Raw genomic sequence first — 20,336 nt, 5'->3', positions numbered from 1 at the left:
ATGAATACTGTATCTGTTCTTCTCTGTCTTGCCTCTTTATATTCCTTTTAAGATACTTGTAACATTTCCCATCTTTACAGACAGGAAATTGGAAGAACTTAGTTATATAATAGCTTTATTATAATCTTCCTATATAGTTACACAATTTGATTCTGTTACTCCAAAATGCTCTTAAGTAAATTGTGGAAAGGCCTATCTGGAGACTTTAGTTAGTACTTGGTTAATATTAATGTGTTTGTCAGTCATTCTAAAATATATATATGTAAATGTGTGTGTGTTATATTTCAGAAAATACCTTGATAATTAGAGCAATAATACACGGCATACTTTAGAAAGCTTGGGTACTGAAAGATTATCTATTGAATGCGGCAAATCCAGAGCTAGAAGAGTAAACAAAAAGCAGTGTGATAGGTAATTGCCCCTGAATGGCTGACACCCATTTGTCAGTACACCCAGATAACTCCTACTGGGGAAGAAAGGCCATTTTCAAGCAATATGTATTTCAGTGTCTCCACTTTGTGATTCTGAAATAGGTATGAACACAGAAGAAAGTAAATGGTCTTGTCATAATTAGGTTAGACTTAACTACATTTAATCTCCTTCCAGGATTATATCTTTATAATCAAAGTCATAGGAAATAAACACAGAAGTTTGGGGTTTTTGTTTGTTTGTTTTTCCTGTTTTCTTTTTTGGTAATGGGGATTGAGTCAAGTCCTGAGAAAAGAGTGGCTCACCAGCAGCAGAAAAGGGGATAATGCTGGATCCAAATCTTCCTTACAAGAAACTCTTTACCTTACTAAAGCGAAGATAACCTTTGGGGCCCATTGGAATATGGTAATTGGAAGGAGGCCATGCTGGCTGTGTTTCCAGGGTCCTTTTGTATCTTGAACTTTAGGTTCCAAGTGAGACTCAGAGCTGCATAGTGGGAGAACTCAGCCTGGAATTCATCCTGGTCGAAATCCCACTCCCCCTTTCATTATAACTCTCATTTGCATATGAATCCTTGGGATTCAAAGAATTCCACTTGGAATCGAGACTTGTTATAAATATATGGGACATTGGATGTTGACTCTTGCAGAGTGATGCCTCAGTCCTTTTTATATCAGTCTATTGGGGTCTAAAATCATAGAAAATCATTTCCTGGTATTGTCACAGTACTGAAATGAGTCTCCACATATACTGAACCATGAAATAAGAATATTATTCTATTAAGATCTAATAGCCATCAATTTGGCACCAAAATAATATTTATGTAACCATAAACTCAAAATACAAGTTGTTGGTAACATAAATAACATGCAAATATATGCATTTCTGAATATAGAATAGGGGAATGGCAAGTATTCAAACATACAGATCTGAACATCTGTATTCCTTTAATTGCATTTCATTAAGTAATTATGATAATCTTGTAAAATCAAAGTTAAGTGATAGTCAAATTAAGGTTGTTTACACAGCTTATATTATTTTTATATTTCTTTAGGCCATCTGAAGGAGGAACATTAAACGGTGAGTCCGTGTGGTAGACTTAATATAGAAAATTAAAGGTCATAATTAAAGAATTTACCACATTATCATAGGCAAGACATTTTAGACTACAAGTTTTAAAAAGCCAAGGTAGTTGGAAAACTCTTCCTTCATCTTTAATTTTACAAGCACATGACCCACCCTGTGAATTATGATGGCCGCTTGTCTGTCATCACTCCCCACTTAACCCGCACTGAAAACCTGAATATTGCTAATATGCTAGGCTCTTGCTGTGGCCTCCATCCTAACTAACATGGTGGCTTACTTTAGGCTACAATATAAATGGAGTCATAGAGATGTAATTGTTATGAGATTCATCAGTATTAATTGTATTAGTGTAGCTTGTGCATTACTAGTATTTCATAGTATTTTCTTGTTCAAATATATTGAATTTATCCATTCTTATTGATGGGCCTTTCAGTATCTTCCAGTGTGTAACCATTATGCTTTTGTTGCTGTGAGCATTCTTGTTCATGTTGTTTGGTAACATAAATTTGCTTTCCATCAGTTATATGCCTAAGGGTAGAATTGCTGGGTCATAGCTTATGCATATGTTCATATTCAGTAGTTACTGCCTGCCAGATAGGTTTTCAGAATAGTTATTCCAGGCTGGCTTCCTGCCTGTAGTTTTACTGTTAGTCTATCTTCTACCACCAAAATAATTTTCCTGAAAGATTTGATCTTGCCACTCCTCTGCTTTACATTTTTCCCATTGTCATTCAGTAAAATGCAGTGTCCTTTCTTTGCATGACATATTAGGCTCTTCACAATTTGATATTGCCTGCTTCTGTAGCTTCACCTCCTTCAGGTATGCTTATGCTCTTGCTCATTAATTTGCAATCTTGGTTGCATATTCAAATCACTGTAGAGTCATCTGTGTGATGCCACAGACCTGTGGAATTAGATATTGTGAACTGAGTGTCAGTGGGTGATGTTAAGAAAGCTCCACAGACTATTCTGAATGTATTCTTAACTAGTCATTCATGCCAAACTGCCTGGGGTTTCTCAAATGTAGCATATACATTAGCACTTCTGATATTCTTGTAAATGTATCCCTAAAAATCCACTGCCTTGCAGATTGCTATCTCTTCCCCCGTGTGAGGTAGGTAGCCTCTGCCCTTATTAACCAGGCACCCTTAATTACCCTCCTTTGTAGTCCTTACGATACAAGTGTTTGTGTGTAGGTATCTATAGATACTCCATCTTTTTATATTATCACAGTGTTAAAACTGTTGACTTTTATTTCCTGTGAAACGGTAGATTCCTTCTCATTTATATTCTAAAACTTAGCACATCACAGATCTGTTATTCTCCCATCTCTTCTTCCTATGGTTAAAAATAAAATCCTCAAAATAAATATATAAAATGTAGATGTGGAGAAGGGGACCTGGAGTATCTTTACATCCCAGGAGCTCACTTCTCATGTTAGATCACCTAAAATGGTTATATAGTTACTGTCCCCAACCCAAAAGGCAAGACACTGAGCAGTGTTTCTTTTTGAGTGACAGGTGTGAAAAGGCAGTTTATGTCAAGAGCTGGAGAGTGGAGCGTCATGTGCTTCTTCCAGGTGTTGGGAGTACAGTGACCACTGTTGTGCCAAAATGAAATAGGGTCATGTGATACCTGATAGTTTTGTTACCTTTCTTCCTTTTTTCCCTCCCTGATTAGAAGAGGCTGTGAAAGAAATTTAAGAGTATTATTTGAGAATGTCTTAGCATAAATTTATGCTGCACAAGTGCTTTTTAAACAGTCTGGTTTATTTACAATTTTAGGTCTTGCTTCTCCATTTAAGCCCGTTATGGATACAAATTACTATTATTCAGGTCAGTAATACTAAAAACAAAATCTACTGATATTTAAATCATTAGAGATTTCATCATTTCTCTCTATTTCAATACAGCTGTGGAAAGAAATAACCTGATGAGGTTGTCACAGAGTATTCCCTTCGTGCCTGTACCTCCAAGAGGTAAATCTCCAAAACCCCCACTGGTCTCTGATCATAACTTAGAACATGGGTCAGGACAGAATGAGAAGGATTCCTTTGAAGAAATACCAGCTTCTTGCACCTTCTTTGCCTACTAGCAGAGCATGGTAAACTGAAATAGGAGGGAGCATTAGAAACCATTCTATGTTGTAATTCACACTAGAAAGGTAGGCTCTACTGAAGTGAGGTGAAGTTTTACTTGCTTCCTAAGAATTTATTCTCAAGAGCTAAGGAAGATGATTCAGTCAGTAAGAAGATGAGTTCATTCCCCCAGAACCCATGTGAAGAAGCCAAGTGTGCCAACCTGTGTTGTCATTTGGGGACACTCTGGAGTCACTGAGCTTTAGTGGATGGCTGCTGAGGAATAATAGCCTAATAATAAAGTTACCTTCTTTAACATGAGTTCAAAATATGCTGGTGTGTGTAAACAAAGACCAGAGTAGAATGTTGGGTGTTATGCTTTATCACTCTTTGTCTTATTTCTGTGAGACAGGATCTCTTACTATGTCTGGAAGTAGACTGGCAGCTCACAAAGCCCAGAGTTCCAAATGACACTGGCGTTCCAGGTGCCCATGTGCTAGCATTTTACATGGGTTCTGGAGATTTGGACTTGGGGCCTTCCCTCATGTTTGCCTAACAAATATTTTTATCCAGTGAGCCACATCCCCTCTTAAGGAAGTGTATTTTGTTCCCTATTATTTATTACTTTTTATAAAATTGCAACTTTTGGTTTACCTTGTTTAATATTAACCATAGATATTTATTCTACTTTATTATTTTTAAAGTTATGTGTTGATCTTAAACTGTGTCCATTCGTGTTATAGGTGAGCCTGTCACGGTGTATCGTCTGGAAGAGAGTTCTCCGAGTATACTGAATAACAGCATGTCTTCTTGGTCTCAGCTAGGCCTCTGTGCCAAAATAGAGTTTTTAAGTAAAGAGGAAATGGGAGGAGGTTTACGAAGAGCAGTCAAAGTACAATGTACCTGGTCAGAACACGATATCCTGAAATCAGGACATCTTTATATCATTAAGTCTTTTCTTCCTGAAGTGGTTAACACATGGTCAAGTATTTATAAAGAAGATACGGTTCTTCATCTCTGTCTCAGAGTAAGTATCTGTGAAAATGTAATTGGAACTGTAACTAAAATGTCATATTTTAACTTTTAAAGTGTGAGTAAACCCAATGAAATCTTACTGATCAAGGCATTTCTCCCCTTCTGTAGGAAATACAACAGCAGAGAGCCGCGCAAAAGCTCACATTTGCCTTTAATCAGATGAAACCCAAATCCATACCATACTCTCCAAGGTAAATCTTTACATTTAGTGAGGGCTTAGTATTATTTGGATAACAGTCTCTTTTGGTACTCATCATTGATGTTGGGTATTTATTATACATATTGCATATCAGTTAGGCTCTTACTAACAATCCCCCTGGTATTGTCTGTGACTTTTCTATAAGGTTCCTTGAGGTTTTCCTGCTATACTGCCATTCAGCAGGGCAGTGGTTTGCTGTAGAAGAATGTATGACTGGAGAGTTTAGAAAATACAACAATAATAATGGTGATGAAATTATTCCAACGAACACTCTGGAAGAGATCATGCTAGCCTTTAGCCACTGGACCTATGAATATACCAGAGGGGAGTTACTGGTACTTGACTTACAAGGTAAATCTATTACTAGTTGAATTACCTTCTGGTGAAATTGTGTAGTAGGTTCTCACCTATTCATGTATTACACAGGATATACAGAGTCTAATAGAAGATGTAAAATAAGTCACAGTCATAGCAACATAGTCATGGGGGTTTGAAGTAATGGGATCTGGTTGTCTTTCCTTTTATTAAGGTAGAGTTTTACTTTCCATCCCAAGCTGAGCTAGTACTTGTGATTTTCTTGTCTGAGTCACCACACCCAGCCTGGCTATCTTAATCATTGTTAGAGTGATACATGTTCTTGGGAATCTATTACCATATACTCTGAGGTATCTGATATTTAGTATTTCATAGGTATAAAAGAAGTTTTCTGCCAAGCATTGGTGGTACACATCTTTAATGCCATCACTTAGGAGGCAGAGGCAGGCAGATCTCTGAGTTTAAGGCTATCCTGGTCTACAGAGTGAGTTCCAGAACAACCAGGACATAGAAAAACCCTCTCTCAAAAAAAAAAATAAAAGCCGGGCGTTGGTGGTGCACGCCTTTAATCCCAGCACTTGGGAGGCAGAGGCAGGTGGATCTCTGTGAGTTCCAGGCCAGCCTGGTCTACAAAGCGAGTTCCAGGACAGCCTCCAAGACAATACAGAGAAACCCTGTCTGGAAAAACCAAAAAAAAAAATAATAATAATAATAATAATAAATAAATAAAAAACTTAATAATAGTTTAATTGGAATTAAGTATTTTAGGTCTCTGTTAACTACCTGAGTTCACTCCCTGACCATGTGACTAGCATGGGCTTTCCTATATAGTAGGATGGTTTTAGATAGTTGATTTACATGGCAGCTGTTTTTTTTGTTGTTGTTGTTGTTTTAAATTAGAAACAAGGTTGCTTCACAAGTCAGTTCCAGGTCCCTCTCCGTTTCCCTCCCCTCCTCCCGTGCCCTTCCCCCATCCCCCCAACACCCCCCTCATTTCCCCAGGGAGGGTAAGGCCCTCCATGGGGGTGTCCATAGTCTGTCATTTCATCCAGGGCAGGACCTAGACCCTCCCCCCAAGAGTTCAGGGTGAGAGTGCATCTCAAATTGTTGGACAGGAGTCCAAAGTCCATTTGTGTATCCGGGATAAATACTGATCTACTGCCCAAGGCTCAATAGATTACCCAGGCCTCCTCACTGACACCCACATTCAGGGGGTCTTGATCAGTCCGGCAGCTGCTTTTCCCAAGAGAAAAAGCTCAAACTCTTTCCCCTGCCCTGGTTGTTTGTTTGTTTGTTTGTTTGTTTGTTTTTGACAGACAGTGTATCCTTATACTTGCATCCTTGGCTGACCTGGAGCCCACTATGTAGACCAGGCCAGTCTATAAACTTAAACTCAGACTGGCCTATCTACCTGAGTGCTAGGATTAAAGGTGTACACCACCACACCTAGTGGTAAAACCAGGAAACTCCTAAGAGTTTGTTCCAGATTCTTTCACCCCACTTCTTCCCCCCCCTTACATGATTTTTCAAACCTTACTAGGCAAGCACTCTACTACTACACCCTTTTAAATTTGTATGTATATGTTTAAACTTTTTGGGTTGTTTTTTGTTTTGTTTTTCTAGAGACAGGATCTCATTGTGTACCTCTGACTAGCCTGGAACTCTTTGCCCTCTTGAGTGCTGGGCTAAAAGGTGTGCGTTGCATCACCATCTGAGTTGTGGGGGGTGGGTAACATGTTAGAGGACTACTTTGTGGAGTTGGTTCTTTGCTTCTATCTTTTCCCAGATTCTGGGAATCAAACTGATGTTCTCAGGCTTGTACCTTCAGGTAGTAAATTCCTAAGCCCATCTTGCTGGTCCCCCAACATGCACACCCATTTTTAAAGATTTTTAAATTGTATTTTATATGTATGAGTTTTGCCTCCATGGTTTCTAGCACTTAGATATGTTCCTGGTGCCATGGAGGTTTGGAACTGGAGTTAAAGACTGTAGAGAACTGCTGTGTATGTGCTGGGAACTGAACCCTGGTCCTCTGGAAGAGCAGAAAGTATTCTTAACTGCTGTACCATCTCTCCAGCCCCTCCTCCTCCTCTTCTTCCTTTTTTCCCCTTTTCCTTTTTCTTTGAGATAGTGTTTCACTAAGTAGTTGGGCTGGCCTTGAACTCCTTCTGTAGTCCAGTTAGGACTTGAGTTTTACATTTCTTATGCCTCAGCTTCTCAAGTAGCTGAGGTTATGGTGCTATGCCACTAGGCCCAACAGAGCCTTTTTTTTTTTTTTGTAGGAATATTTTAGATGATTGCTATGACAATTTCATGATACAGAAAGACCAAAGTATTCCTATCTTTGTTGCTGTAGTAAAGACATCCAGAAACTACAACTCACCACTCCCATCTACTCTCACATATTAGTACAATTCTTTTAGTTACTTGGGTATGATATGGTGTGTTGGACTTTCCAACTAGGATTACAAAATGCATGTTTTCAACCTAACGTCATAGGTGACCTCTGTGTAACTGATGAGTCTGAGTTACTGCTTTCAGTGCCAGTGTGATCATTTATGTAGCATGAAGGTGCATGATGTATTCCTGCATTGGTAGACTTTCATTCCAGTTTTAATTTTTGCTTCTACAGAGTTGTTGCTGTTTTCACTCTGTCAGTGGGTGCCTAAATTGGCTTAGTTTAGAGACGAGTGCAGCTTTTATTTCAATAAAGCACTGGTAGATTACTTTCAGAAAGGTGGTAGGTAGGCCCTGACTTCCCTGTCGGCCTTGTATGTGAGTGCCCTTCTACCCACTAGTGATAGAGTACTGAGCATTGTTAGCCTTTCCCAATCCATTGGATAAAACAGCAGGATTAGGAGCCCAGGAGATGACTGAACTGCCAAGCCTGACAGATGATTGTGATCTGAAGACTCTGCATAGTGAAGACAGAACTGACTGCTGAAAGTTGTCCTCTGACCGCTGTACACCTCACCATAGCATGTGCATACTTACACAGACTAAATGTTTTAAAAACCCTTTTTGTAAATAGAAATATGTTGTTAGTGTTGGTTTTGCTTTGCTCTGCTTTTTGTGTTCTTTTATTTTGTTACTTGTTTTTGTGAAACAGGGTCTTTTATGCCAGGCTGACCTCCACTTCGATTTGTTCAAGGATGACCTTGAATATAGACGTGTGCTTGAACTCAGAGATTTGTGTACACTGGGCAGGCACTCTACCACCTGAGCCCACCCCCCGTATCATGTTTTAATTCTAGATTTTCCATTTGTGAAACTGGACCGTTTTAATCGGGTTTCACTGTAATGGGTTTAAGTATTTATGATTATTCAAAAAATATTCAACCAACTTTTTAAAATAACCTCTGGGGAAGACTGAAGGCAAAAAAAAAAATAAATAGCCAAAGCTTTGCTTAAATGCAGAACAAATGTTCTATAGGACTTTTTAAAAGCCTTCAAATAGCAAAGCACACTTTACTAGTGAAGCCAAACCAGAGGCAGCTTGTGTATACCTGTATTCATTGAATCAGATGCTGAGAACCACCAGGGTGGTTTTGTGTGTAATCTACTACGTTCTTCCACACCTTCTTACCTCAGCTCCATTTTGCCCATCTTGCTTTCTTCCAAGTCTGGCTGATTACTCCGCCTTTCTTCCCAGAGCTCTCTCTGTCAAGAAGTCTCTGCTATACCTCCTGACTACCTTTTAGCCACTTAGCTTCTTATCAAACCAATCACAGTGACACATCTTTACACAGTATAATCAAATATCAACATCTGTGCCGACCTCATCCACTCTGAGGTGTAATTTTATCACATGTCAGATATAGTGGAGTGCTAAAATACTAAGTTATGAAATATCAAGAGAGAAAAATACTACTTTGAATAATTCAACAATATAATTAAGAATGATGCTATAAAATCTCTCCAAACCTTTTTATTATGTAAGCATAAATGTTCATATTGATTATATAATTTATATTCTTTTTTATGTATATATTTAAAGGTGTGGGTGAAAACTTGACTGACCCATCTGTGATAAAAGCTGAAGAAAAAAGGTAAGATTTAACTGCTTGGTTGAGTCATAATTTGCTGTTTTTAAACCCCATGTTTCCACTCAAATAAACTCCCTTATTTATTTGCTCCTTGTATAGATCCTGTGACATGGTTTTTGGTCCTGCCAATCTAGGAGAAGATGCAATAAAAAACTTCCGAGCCAAACACCACTGTAATTCTTGCTGTCGAAAGCTTAAACTTCCAGGTAAAAACTTGCCCTCCTTTTCTGTTGTTATGTAGCCCAAGTTAGCTTTGAACCCAGGATTCAGCTGCCTTAACCTCTGGGATACTGAAATTATATATTTGTCACTATACCTGGCTTCTGTGTTTTAGTCTATATGCCATATAAATTGTTAGCCAAGTTGTTTAATAATAAGGCCACAGGTACAAAGACTTGGTTAATTGGCCTGCTGGGCACCTGTATAGAAAGTACTGTCCTGTGTCAATGAATTCAAGCCTATTCCCAGCTCTGTCCTGTATCTGATTCAGGGCATCAGATCTTATATTGAGCTCTTTGATCTTTTTGGAGTTGAGTTTTGTACTGGGTGAGAGAGAAGGATCAAATTTCATTCTTCTACCTGTAGCGGTCCAATTTGAAAAGCGCCATTTGTTGAATATGCCCTCTTCTCTCCAGTGAGGCTTGTTTGCTTCTTTGTCAAAAATCAAGTGACTGTAGCCGGGCGTTGGTGGCGTACGCCTTTAATCCCAGCACTTGGGAGGCAGAGGCAGGCGGATCCCTGTGAGTTCGAGGCCAGGCTGGACCGACAGCCTCCAAAACAGAAAAACCCTGTCTCGTAAAACCAAAAAAAAAAAAAAAAATCAAGTGACTGTAAGCATGTGGGCCCTTATGCTAGCCCCATGATGTTTATAATACTATAGCTCTGTAATATATCACTTAAAATCATGATGATAAAAAAAGAAGAGGTTTTGCTATCTTTTGTGTTTCCATATGAAATTTAAGGTTCTTTTTCAATTCTGTCAAGAATTGTGTTGAATCTGTAGATAGCTTATGGTAGGATGGTCATTTTCACAATCTTACCATAACAGTCCATGAGCATGGGAGGTTTTCTGGTGTAAGACTTTGACCTCATAAGCTTCACAAAAGCAGGGCCTTGTACAGTACGTTCATTACTGTGTTGTCACACTCCCGTGGTTTCAAAAGCTGGCTCCTTGTACACTGTATTCATTGCTATATTGTCATACTTGCATGATTTTCTGATTATGTGGTCCTCAAAATTGTTTAGAAATGTATGACTATTAAGTGTAAAATTTAAGGAAATAGATCGGACATGTTTAGAGGAAACTTGATATAGAAAATGTTTTTAATTTTTTATTTGTAAATATACTGACTTTTTCCCCCTGCTGGAATTGTGAATGTAGATCTGAAGAGGAATGACTATACGCCTGATAAAATTATATTTCCTCAAGATGAGCCATCAGATTTGAATCTTCAATCTGGAAATTCCACCAAAGAATCAGAAGCAACAAATTCTGTTCGTCTGATGTTATAGTACTGAATCATTGATTTTGCCTACATTTCGCAAAAGTGTGACTGTCGTTTTTCCTTCGCAAGGGAATTGATGATATAAAAATGTGTGTGCAAACGGAGCTTGCTGGCCCCACACATAGTTTAGAGGATGATGTTCTCACTGAAAAGCGCCTTGATCCAGCTGGGACATGTAACAGTGATAGAAAGTTAGTGCTTTCAACTTGTGAAGGGCTCTTACAGCAGGGCTCTAAAACTCTGCTCTGTCGTCACTTGGTGCAGCACCATTAACCAAAGTCAAGTGTCTTTGAATTGTATTGGCTGCTCAGTTACAGCCATTCAGCTAAAGAAACTAAATCACGCAGCTTTTTGATAAAATGGCAGACGTCTTCCTCAGTTTGATGTGCTGCATGATATTGATGCTAGCTTTCAACTAGATTTGTGACCACAGGGGGAAAAAAAAAACGACTCCTTACTGTTGTAGCTTCACAGGCATCTTTAAAAGCCTTCACTGAAAACCATGTGTCTTCCCTCCCCCCTCCCTGTGTCTCTCCCTCTCTTCTCCCTTAGTATTGAGTATCAAATCCAGGGCCTCACGAAGACCATTTTCTAAGAGGGATTTTATTTAAGAATCAACCTTAGATTCTGTTTATGAATACAGCCAGTTTCCTGTTAAACAAAGCCAAATTGTGCAAAAGGGTTTTTTACATTATTTTATCAATGTTAAGTAAAAGAAAGCCATGGTAAATGAGAAGGAACTCACTGTTAAATGGGTGTTTCCTGTGGGGAAGGTTACAGTAGTAATGACCTGCAGTTGCATACATCTCCAAAGATTTACTGACTTAGTGTATCCAATCAGAGTGTCATGTGAACTCTCACATTTAAAATTGTGTAGTAATGTGTCAATGTGAATTCTGTTTTTGGTACTTATTTAAGAAATCAGTTTGTTGGGTTGTCCTTATTCAATATAGGGAGATCATAATCCAACTTTATGCCAATAAAATGTAATTTAATTGCCCGAATATTTTTGCATATTTAGCAACAAGAAAACCTTATCATTTGACTCAAGTTTTATGCTTTCTCTTTCTTTTCATTTCCTAGGTACTAATTTTAATTTTTATTTGGAAGGGAGCAGTGTAAAGCTTATTTGTATTCAATAGTGTATCTCATAGATACAGACAAGGCAAGCAGAGATAAGCTGTTTAATAGTGTTTAATGTTGATGTGGAGAGAAAAAGTGTATTACTTAAAGATACTATACCATATGTTTTGTATATCATTAAATCTTTAAAAGAAATTAAATTTATTCTTGTTTACAGATGTTTAATGAATTTTTATTCTGAAATGTGTGATTTCTCTTCAGTGTCAGTCTGTGTGGGTGTGTCCATGTGACCTGCCATGGGTTATGTATGGTCAGAGGACAACTTCAGGAGCCAGTACTCTCCTTTCATCTTAAGAATTTTTTACGTTTATTAATTATTTTAGCTGGGAGATGCGCACATCTTATGGTGCACGTGTGGGGGTGAGACGATGACTTAGAGGAGTTGGTTCTCTCCTTCCATGTGGGCTCCAAGGATCAAAATCAGGTCCTTGCGGTTGGCAGTGGCAGCAACCGTTACCTGCTAAGCTGTCTTGCCAGCTGCCTCAACCTTGTTTAGACGCTTTTAAGCACTGTGGACACAGGGTAGTTGGGCCTTATGTGTCAGATTCTTCACTCTTTTCCTTCCATCTTTCATAGTACACTTCGGGATTACACACTTGACTACTGCAACTGGCTTTCACATGTGCTGCTAGAGGTTTCTTGTCCTGATGCCACCTTTCAACCCCAAGTAAACACACAAAGACTTACATTAACTATTAAACTGTTGCCCGGTGGCTAGGGCTTCTTACTGGCTAGCTCTGTCTTAATGATTAACCCATTTCTATTAATCTATGTATTTCTACATGGCCTTGGCTTACCAGAGAATGTCTGACGCATCCTAACCCATTACACCATGTTTTTTGTTGTTTTTAATCTCTGGTTAATCATGCTTAATTTTGTTATTTTTACAAAACAGTAGTAAAACTTAGTTCTTTTTTGGGGGGGGGTTCAAGACAGGATTTCTCTGTATTGTTTTGGAGGCTGTCCTGGAACTCGCTCTGTAGACCAGGCTGGCCTGGAACTTACAGAGGTCCACCTGCCTCTGCCTCCCGAGTGCTGGGATTAAAGATGTGCGCCACCAACGCCAGGCCCTAAAACTTAGTTCTTAATATTTAAATACTTTTATGTTTTAAAATCCTTGTAACAGTCCTGTAAAACAGATGCTAGTCTATTTTTTAGGTAGAAGAAGTCAAAGTTACTACAGATAATTTTAGTCTTTAGCTATATTAGGACTCAAACCTAAGCATACTGGTTTTCCCATACCTTTAAGCAGTGTCTTATATTGACTGTCAAGCCCAATGACCATTGATGGTCACATTTAACTGTCAGCTTTGACACTTGGGAAGTGAGTTTCAATTAAGAATTATCTAGCATACCAGGTGGTGGTGACACAAACCTTTAATCCCAGCACTAGGGAGGCAGAGACAGGCAGATCTCAGAGAGTTTGAGGCCAGCCTAGTCTTCTTGCTACACAGAGAAACCCTGTCTTGAAAAAACAAAAACCAGAATTATCTAGCTTGGGTCAGCCTCTGGGTGCTTCCATGGGGGCGTTGTCTTCACTGATGTGGGAAGTTCAGCCATTCCCGGTTCTGGGTTCTGAGCTATGCAAGAGTAGGAGAGCTGCTGAGCAGAGCAGTCATTCCCTTTGCATGACTGTGGGTATGGTGACCTCCTGGCTGGAGCTTCCCTGAAATGCTGAATGGGGACCTGCATTTGTACAACTGCCTCCTTTCCAACTTGAATTTTGTCAGGAAATCTTGTCACAGCAACAAAAATTACCTGGCTTGATGGCTCAGTAATTAAAAGCACTTGCTGCTCTCTCAGAGGACCTCATTCAGTTCCCAGCCTCCCACATTGTGACTCCGCCACCTATAACTCTAGGGTCAGCTGCCCTCTTCTGACCACCAAAAGCATCAAGGCATGAAAATGGTGCACATGCTCTCATTCAGGCAAAACAGTCCATAGATTATAAAATCTTAAAAAGTTCTTTCCACAAAACCAAATGATTATGTGGAACATGTTTTCAGTATACAGAAAAGACAAGAATTCCTAGTAAATAGCTGTTAATTGTTTGGAAACACAATAGGTAGTCATTACAGAAAACATATTTACACTTTGCAGACTTTTCACCCTATTTACTGCAACTTAATATTTTTACACAGGACATCTTGTGCTGAGAGGGCCCACATTATCTGTAGGCTTTTCCTTAGGAGGATTCCAAGCTCAGAAATGTTCTGATTGTCTATACAATGCGCTTTTTGTGTTTGTAGGCTGTTGTTATAGTGTGGGGGCAGAGATACTGTGTTGGTGTACAGCACCCATTAGGGCAACATGGCCTTTGTACCCTTTCCCCCCAATAGCTCTCTTTTCCCTAGAGATTTGTATGTAACATATTGCATACATATATATGAAAGCATAACAGATACACATAAAGAGATATATATCAGCCAGGTGTTGGTGGCACACACCTTTAATCCCAGCACTCAGGAGGTGAAGGCATGTGGATCTCACTATGTAGAGTACACTGCACTTGAACTCAGATCCAAGAAGCATAAAGCATACCTATCTGTAGCATGGGGAAAAAAAAAAGACCCAGAGACAGGTATTGGGGTTCAAGCTGAAGATCAAAAAAAATATAGCAGCCATCCACTAGCTCTTACCCCTACCTCAGGCCAAAAGAGTGATCTACTGAGCCTCAGATTGCATCTCCAGACTGCACTGCTCTGCTCCTCACCAAATCTCAGACGGCTGCCTTATACCCCTCAAATCCTGGGATTAAAGATGTATGATCCCAAGTGCTGGGATCACCTTTGAGTGAACTGTTTCTCTTAGGACTGGATCAATTTCATGTAGCTCAGTGTGGCCTGAACTTACAGAGATCCACTTGCTTGTCTCTTGAGTCCTGGGATTAAAGGTATATATCACTCTGGAGTGGATAGAGAAAATGTGGTACATTTACGCAATGGAGTACTATTCAGCGAAAAAAAAAAAAACAATGAAATCTTGAAATTTGCAGACAAATGGAAGGCACTAGAAGAAACCATACTGAGTGAGGTAACCCAGTTACAAAAAGAGAAACATGGTATGTACTCACTCATTTATGGATTTTAGACATGAATCAGAGGAGTGCCAGCATACAGTCCCACTGCCAGCGTCTAGGAAACAGAACCTTCATCCAGTGACTGATGAAAGCAGAGGCAGATACTCACAGACAAACACTGAACTGAACTGGAATCCAGTGTCAGAAAGAGAACTGATGGGCAAAGGAGTTAAGACTGGGCTGGTTTAACATACAGAAACAGCTGACCTGAACTAGGGAGAGCTCTTGGACTCCAGATTGATGGCTGTATGGAAAGCATGGGACTGACCCAGACCCCCTGAATGTGGGTGTTAGTGAGGAGGCCTAGGTAATCTATGGGGCCTTGGGTAGTATTTATCCGTGGCGTGCATATAGACTTTAAGTGCCCATGCCACAATATGGGAGGCTCTCTCAGCCAGCACTCTTGGGGGAGGGCCTAGGCCCTGCCCTGGATGAAATGACAGTTATTGGAGATCCACCTGGAGGGCCTCACCCTCCTTGGGGATCGGACTGGAGATTGGGTGGGGCGTTGGGGGGCCTGGCGGGGAGGAAGGGAGAGGAGGGGAGAAGCTGGGATTGACATGTGAAACAAGATTGTTTCTAACCTAAATTTTAAAAAAAAGTGTGTATCACCATTGCCTGGTTCTATGACTTTTGGCTAGCTTTGCTTTCTGTACCCTCAGCAAGCTTTAATAAATCATAAGTAATATATGACCACACCTATCTTTTAAGACTTTTTTTTCCACAAATGAGTGTATCATGGCATAGTGTCTTCCATTAGGAAAAGTATGAGTGTGCACACTTAGGAGACATGTAGATATGTATAATGTGCATCAAAGTGTTTACAGTAACTTCATGTTCAAGCACACACACATACACACATCCTTTTTAATGTGTATGAGTGCCTGCATGTATGAGTGCACCATGTGCATTCTGGATGCCAGTGGTGGAGGCCAAATGAATGTTGGATTTTCTAGAAGTACAGTTTTAGGCAGTTGTGAGCTTCCCAACTCAGGTGCTGGGAGCTGAATTCCAATGAGAGAGAAGCCAGTGCTCCTGACCACCAAGCCATTTCTCCAGCCCTCTATGTTCAACTTTAAACGTTTCTTTTTAATTTTTCTCTATGTATAGGTATTTTGCTGAATACTTCTGTACCCCTTGAGTGCCTAGTGGGTGCCTTCGGAGGCTAGAAGAAGGTGTTGGGTCCCCTGGAGCTGAAGGCACAGACAGTTGTGAACAGCCTGTGAGTGATGAAAATAGAGCCTGGGTCCTTTGCAAGAGCAGCCAGCACTCTTAACTGCTGAACCACTTCTCCAGCCCTGAATTCTTGTTGGTATCTACGTATGTGGATATGTGTTGGTGAAGGCCACAGGTCAACCTCAAGCATCATCTTCCCAGGAGCCATCCACCTTGTTTGTAGAGACAGGGTCTCTTGAACTCACTGAGTAGACTAGGTTGGCTATCTGCCAAGCCCCAGGGATCCTGGTGTACCTGCTTTATCAACACAGATTGCACTCACTTGTCACCACACTCTGCTCTTCTGCATGGGTTCTGGGATAGAACTCAGGTGCTTACGATTGTATGGCAAGTACTTTACCAACTGAGCCATCTCCCGGAACTCCTCTCAACATTGGATGGCATTTTATGGTTAACCTTTAAGAGTAAAACTAGGAGAATAATAGGTAGAACATTTGACTGGCATGCAAGAGGCCCTAGGTTCTACCCAGCACTGGAAGAAAGGGGCAAAAAGTCAGTACAAGTAACCATAAAAATACCCTTATAAGAAATCTAAATTGGGCTGAAGCGATGGCTCAGGGGTCACTGGATGCTGACCCAGAGGACCTAGGTTCGATGCCAGCACTGACAGGGTGGATCACAACATCTCTAAATCTAGTCCCAGGGGATCCTCTTTCCTCTTCTGGGCTCCACAGGCACCAGGCACAAATGTGCACAAAGCACACAGACAAAATACGGACTATATTGAGTCTCCCTCTGTACCACCAGTTCCCAAGCAGCAACATGGAGACTTATTGTTAATTAAGAAAGCTTGACCTTAGCTTAGACTTATTTTTAACCATCTCCTATAACTTAACCCATTTCTATTAATCTACATTCTGCCATGTCTGCCTACTGCTTACTGAGCAAACTTGGTGAGATTGCTTAATCACCTGTAACCACTGTGCCTAGGGGTACAGACAGGGAAACTGGGGTTAGTAACATTGAGGAACAGAGCTACGATGGCTTTCAACTTGATATGAGACAGCAGAACTGACTAGATAACCAGGAAAACCAGGGACTCTGTGTAAGCATTGCAGCTTGAGTAGAAAGGTGTCCTGTAGTCAGGAGCCAAGGAATACCATAAAGTCACCATAAACATAACATCTTACAACTCTGCTCCAGGGAAAGGTTTCCCCAAAGCAAGCGTAGCAACTCTGCTATGACAAGGGAGGGTTTCCACAATGAAGTTGTTACATCTGCTCCAGAGAAGTGTTACAGCTCTGCTCTGCTACAGCAAAGTTTCCCCAGCAAGAAAGTTTCCTCAGTAAAAGTTACAGTTCTGCTCTGATCTGCTCCCTCTAAAGTTGTTACAGCTGGAGGCTCCACTCACAGGAAAATGTTATGCTGCACAACAAACCACAGTATTTGAAGAATCCAAGAGGGTGGCTGTCTGGGGTGAGAAACAGTGGCAAACTAAGCAGAGTACAGACCTTATATAGGATTCCTTGGTGTGTGGATGTGGCTTTCCAGGGTGGCTTGGGATTGGTGGATTTTTGTAGCCTGGTTCTGAGGCAAGCTCAGGGATTGGTGGGTTTTTGTGCTCAGGGACTTCAGGGATTGGTGGGATTCTGTGCTCAGGGATTAGTGAAAGTCTGCAACCTGACTCTGAGGCAAGCTCAGGATTGGTGGGATTTTAAGCCTTGGCGCTGGGGTCAAGTCAGGGACAGGGTGCTTTTTCCCTGGTCCCTTTTACCTTATAAGCAAGTTGATGTTTGCAAGTTGCCTGGCCAGCTCCATGAAGCCCTGGAAGACATATAAGGCATGGTGCTCTCAAACTTATGAAGCTAAATGTAACAGACTGAACTTTAGGTGAGAACAGCTTCTACCAAGAAACCTCCTGAAGACACCACCCCATAGACAAGGAGCTAGTATGTGGTAATCAAAAAGGACTGTGGCTACGTCTTGGTAACTGATAGTAGTCACTTCTCACTATGATAAAACATATGAGAAGCAAGAGAACGGATGAACATCTACAGACCCCACCCAGGTCAGATCAGCAACACCGGAAAGGTTGGCAGAGCTGGCAATGCTCGGCCAGGCTAACAGCCAACAAACTAGCCAAATGCAACAAAGCAAATCAGAGATGAATGGAGGGCTTCAGAGGGTGATGCCCCTTTCTGAGTGGGCCAGAAGAACGTGCACAGACTATGTACACCTTTAATTGCTCTAGTCCCTCATGTGTGCAGAAAATCAACCAATTGCAATAGGATTCTCTGTTTTTTGAGATAGGATTTCTCAATGTAGCCTTGGCTGTCTCTCGCTCTGCAGACCAGGCTGGCCTTGTGACCTCAGAGACCCACCTGCCTCTGCTTCCCAAGTGCTGGGATTAAAGGTGTGTGCCGACAGGCTCAGATAAGATTCTCAGTGTCCAGTTTCTACTCTAAATCCTCTATAAAAGGCCCTAAACAACCAGCCAGTTTGATGTTTATTATTCCTTTCTTGGGAACCCTTCCACTTGCTCTGCCCTAGTTTCTCACATTTCTTGATTTCTCCCAAGAAAGATTGCTTTCACTTTGCATGTTGAATCTTCATCATTGTGAAAGAATTCAAGAGCCACAGTCATGAGTTAATTTCTGCTGGATGTTGAGTTTCTGGAACTCCAAGTATTGGATCACATCTATCTGGGCAGAGAAAAGTCCCACTGATCTCAAAATTGCATCACATTGAAAATTATTGTAAGTATGGGTAAACCTCGCTCTCTTAAATTTCACACTGTGGTTTCTTACTAGAAATCATTTCTCCTTTTCTTCTTGAAGTGAATAATTTAGCTACAACACAGGCAGTTTAAATATAAATTTAGCACCAAGGGAGGTTGAGGTGTGTGGGCTGACTGAGCATGGAGGGGTTTTTACAAGGTTTTGTCAATTTTGTGAAATGAATTTCATAATTATAGGGGTGAATTAATTGTCTCTCCCCAAATGTCATGCACCTGATCCATCTCTCTCTCTCTCTCTCTCTCTCTCTCTCTCTCTCTCTCTCTCTCTCTCTCTCTCTCTCTCTCTCTCTCTCTCTCTCATTTTTTTCTTAGACAGGGTTTCTCTGGCTTTGGAGGCTGTCCTGGAACTACCTCTTGTAGACCAGGCTGGTCTTGAACTCACAGAGATTCTCCTGCCTTTGCCTCCCAAGTGCTGGGATTAAAGGTGTGTGCTACCATCAACCAGTGATGTCTCCTTTTCTTATAAATTTCCCTGTGATATTCTAGAAAAGCCTACAATAAGAGGGCTGTCAAAACCACAATGTAAATAAAGAATTGCATGAAGTCAGAATTGTGATGAGGTCCTGTCTACAGGCCCTTTGTAACTGTACCAAAATGACAATTGGAAAAGTGCCTGGCACTTTAATTCCTGATATATCAGGGAGAACCAAAGTTGCAGCATCAAGAATGTTTAACTACACAGGAGAGTCTCACTGACAGGAAACAGCTACCAAGATAGCAATTTCCTTTAAGACACATTGGACTCCTTACTTCCCAGCCTCACCAGGATATGTTAAGTAGATTAATATAAATGTTCACACAAATCTATTATTTATCACCCAGAGCTTGAAAATAATAGTTACCCTTGCTACTCAACTTTAGTCATAAATATATTAAAAGGACATAGACTTCACCTTCATATTGTCAAAATATCTAAAGTTCATGGAAGTAGATTTTGAAAATATGGCACAACTTTCAGGTAACTAGAAAAAAAGAAATAAATCTAAGAGGAGCAGATTAAACAAACCACCAGAGAGAGGGGAAAATGAAGGAGAGCCAGCCCTCTCTTCTCGTAACTTAGTGTGAGCCGGAGAGGTCAGAGCATGCTGTGGGACCGTGCCCTGGTGTGCCGCTGAGGTCTGAGTGTCGTATGGTAGGAAGTGTTCCGCAGGTGAGTCTCATTCAGTGGTCAGTGGAATAAGGGGAAAAAACTAAAATAAATCTGGAAAGGCTGGGAGTTGGGATTATTGGTGTGAGTTCTGATTCTCTCACACACTGGGGATATCATTATAGATATAATAATCGATGCATATATCTTAGCCTTTGTGCAGGGGTGGGGAGAGGCAGTGTGTGGTTTGGTAGTGTGTGGTGCGGTGAGTGGCTTGTAATTAAAAGGCCTGTTGAATTGTAGGCTGTGTGTACTCCTGGAGTCCAGCTTCCATAAGCTGTCACTCATACTTGGATGGGCTT

At 40.6% G+C, this 20,336-nt stretch overlaps 1 protein-coding gene across 3 annotated transcripts in view; it reads left to right on the top strand.

Moving 5' to 3' along the window:
• Positions 1–11,989, top strand: part of Trpm7 (transient receptor potential cation channel subfamily M member 7) — an 85,649-nt gene extending 73,660 nt beyond the window's left edge. For 2 of the 3 annotated variants that reach the window (XM_040746233.1, XM_040746232.1), the window contains exons 31-39: positions 1,484–1,509; positions 3,300–3,350; positions 3,428–3,493; positions 4,336–4,619; positions 4,736–4,818; positions 4,972–5,177; positions 9,139–9,190; positions 9,287–9,393; positions 10,569–11,989. In XM_040746233.1, coding sequence (XP_040602167.1) covers positions 1,484–1,509; positions 3,300–3,350; positions 3,428–3,493; positions 4,336–4,619; positions 4,736–4,818; positions 4,972–5,177; positions 9,139–9,190; positions 9,287–9,393; positions 10,569–10,699 — 1,006 coding nt within the window. In that variant the 3' untranslated portion in view covers positions 10,700–11,989. Of the gene's footprint in view, positions 1–1,483; positions 1,510–2,286; positions 2,336–3,299; positions 3,351–3,427; positions 3,494–4,335; positions 4,620–4,735; positions 4,819–4,971; positions 5,178–9,138; positions 9,191–9,286; positions 9,394–10,568 lie in introns of those variants that run through there. The other variant, XR_005877379.1, reaches the window with a different exon arrangement.
• Positions 11,990–20,336: the final 8,347 nt, after the last annotated feature.

The sequence above is a fragment of the Mesocricetus auratus genome, unplaced genomic scaffold (assembly GCF_017639785.1).
Source record: "Mesocricetus auratus isolate SY011 unplaced genomic scaffold, BCM_Maur_2.0 Super-Scaffold_100004, whole genome shotgun sequence".
Taxonomy (NCBI): Eukaryota; Metazoa; Chordata; class Mammalia; order Rodentia; family Cricetidae; genus Mesocricetus; species Mesocricetus auratus.
The sequence above is the reverse complement of the archived record's forward strand: the minus strand, read 5'-3'. Positions and strand labels throughout refer to the sequence as shown.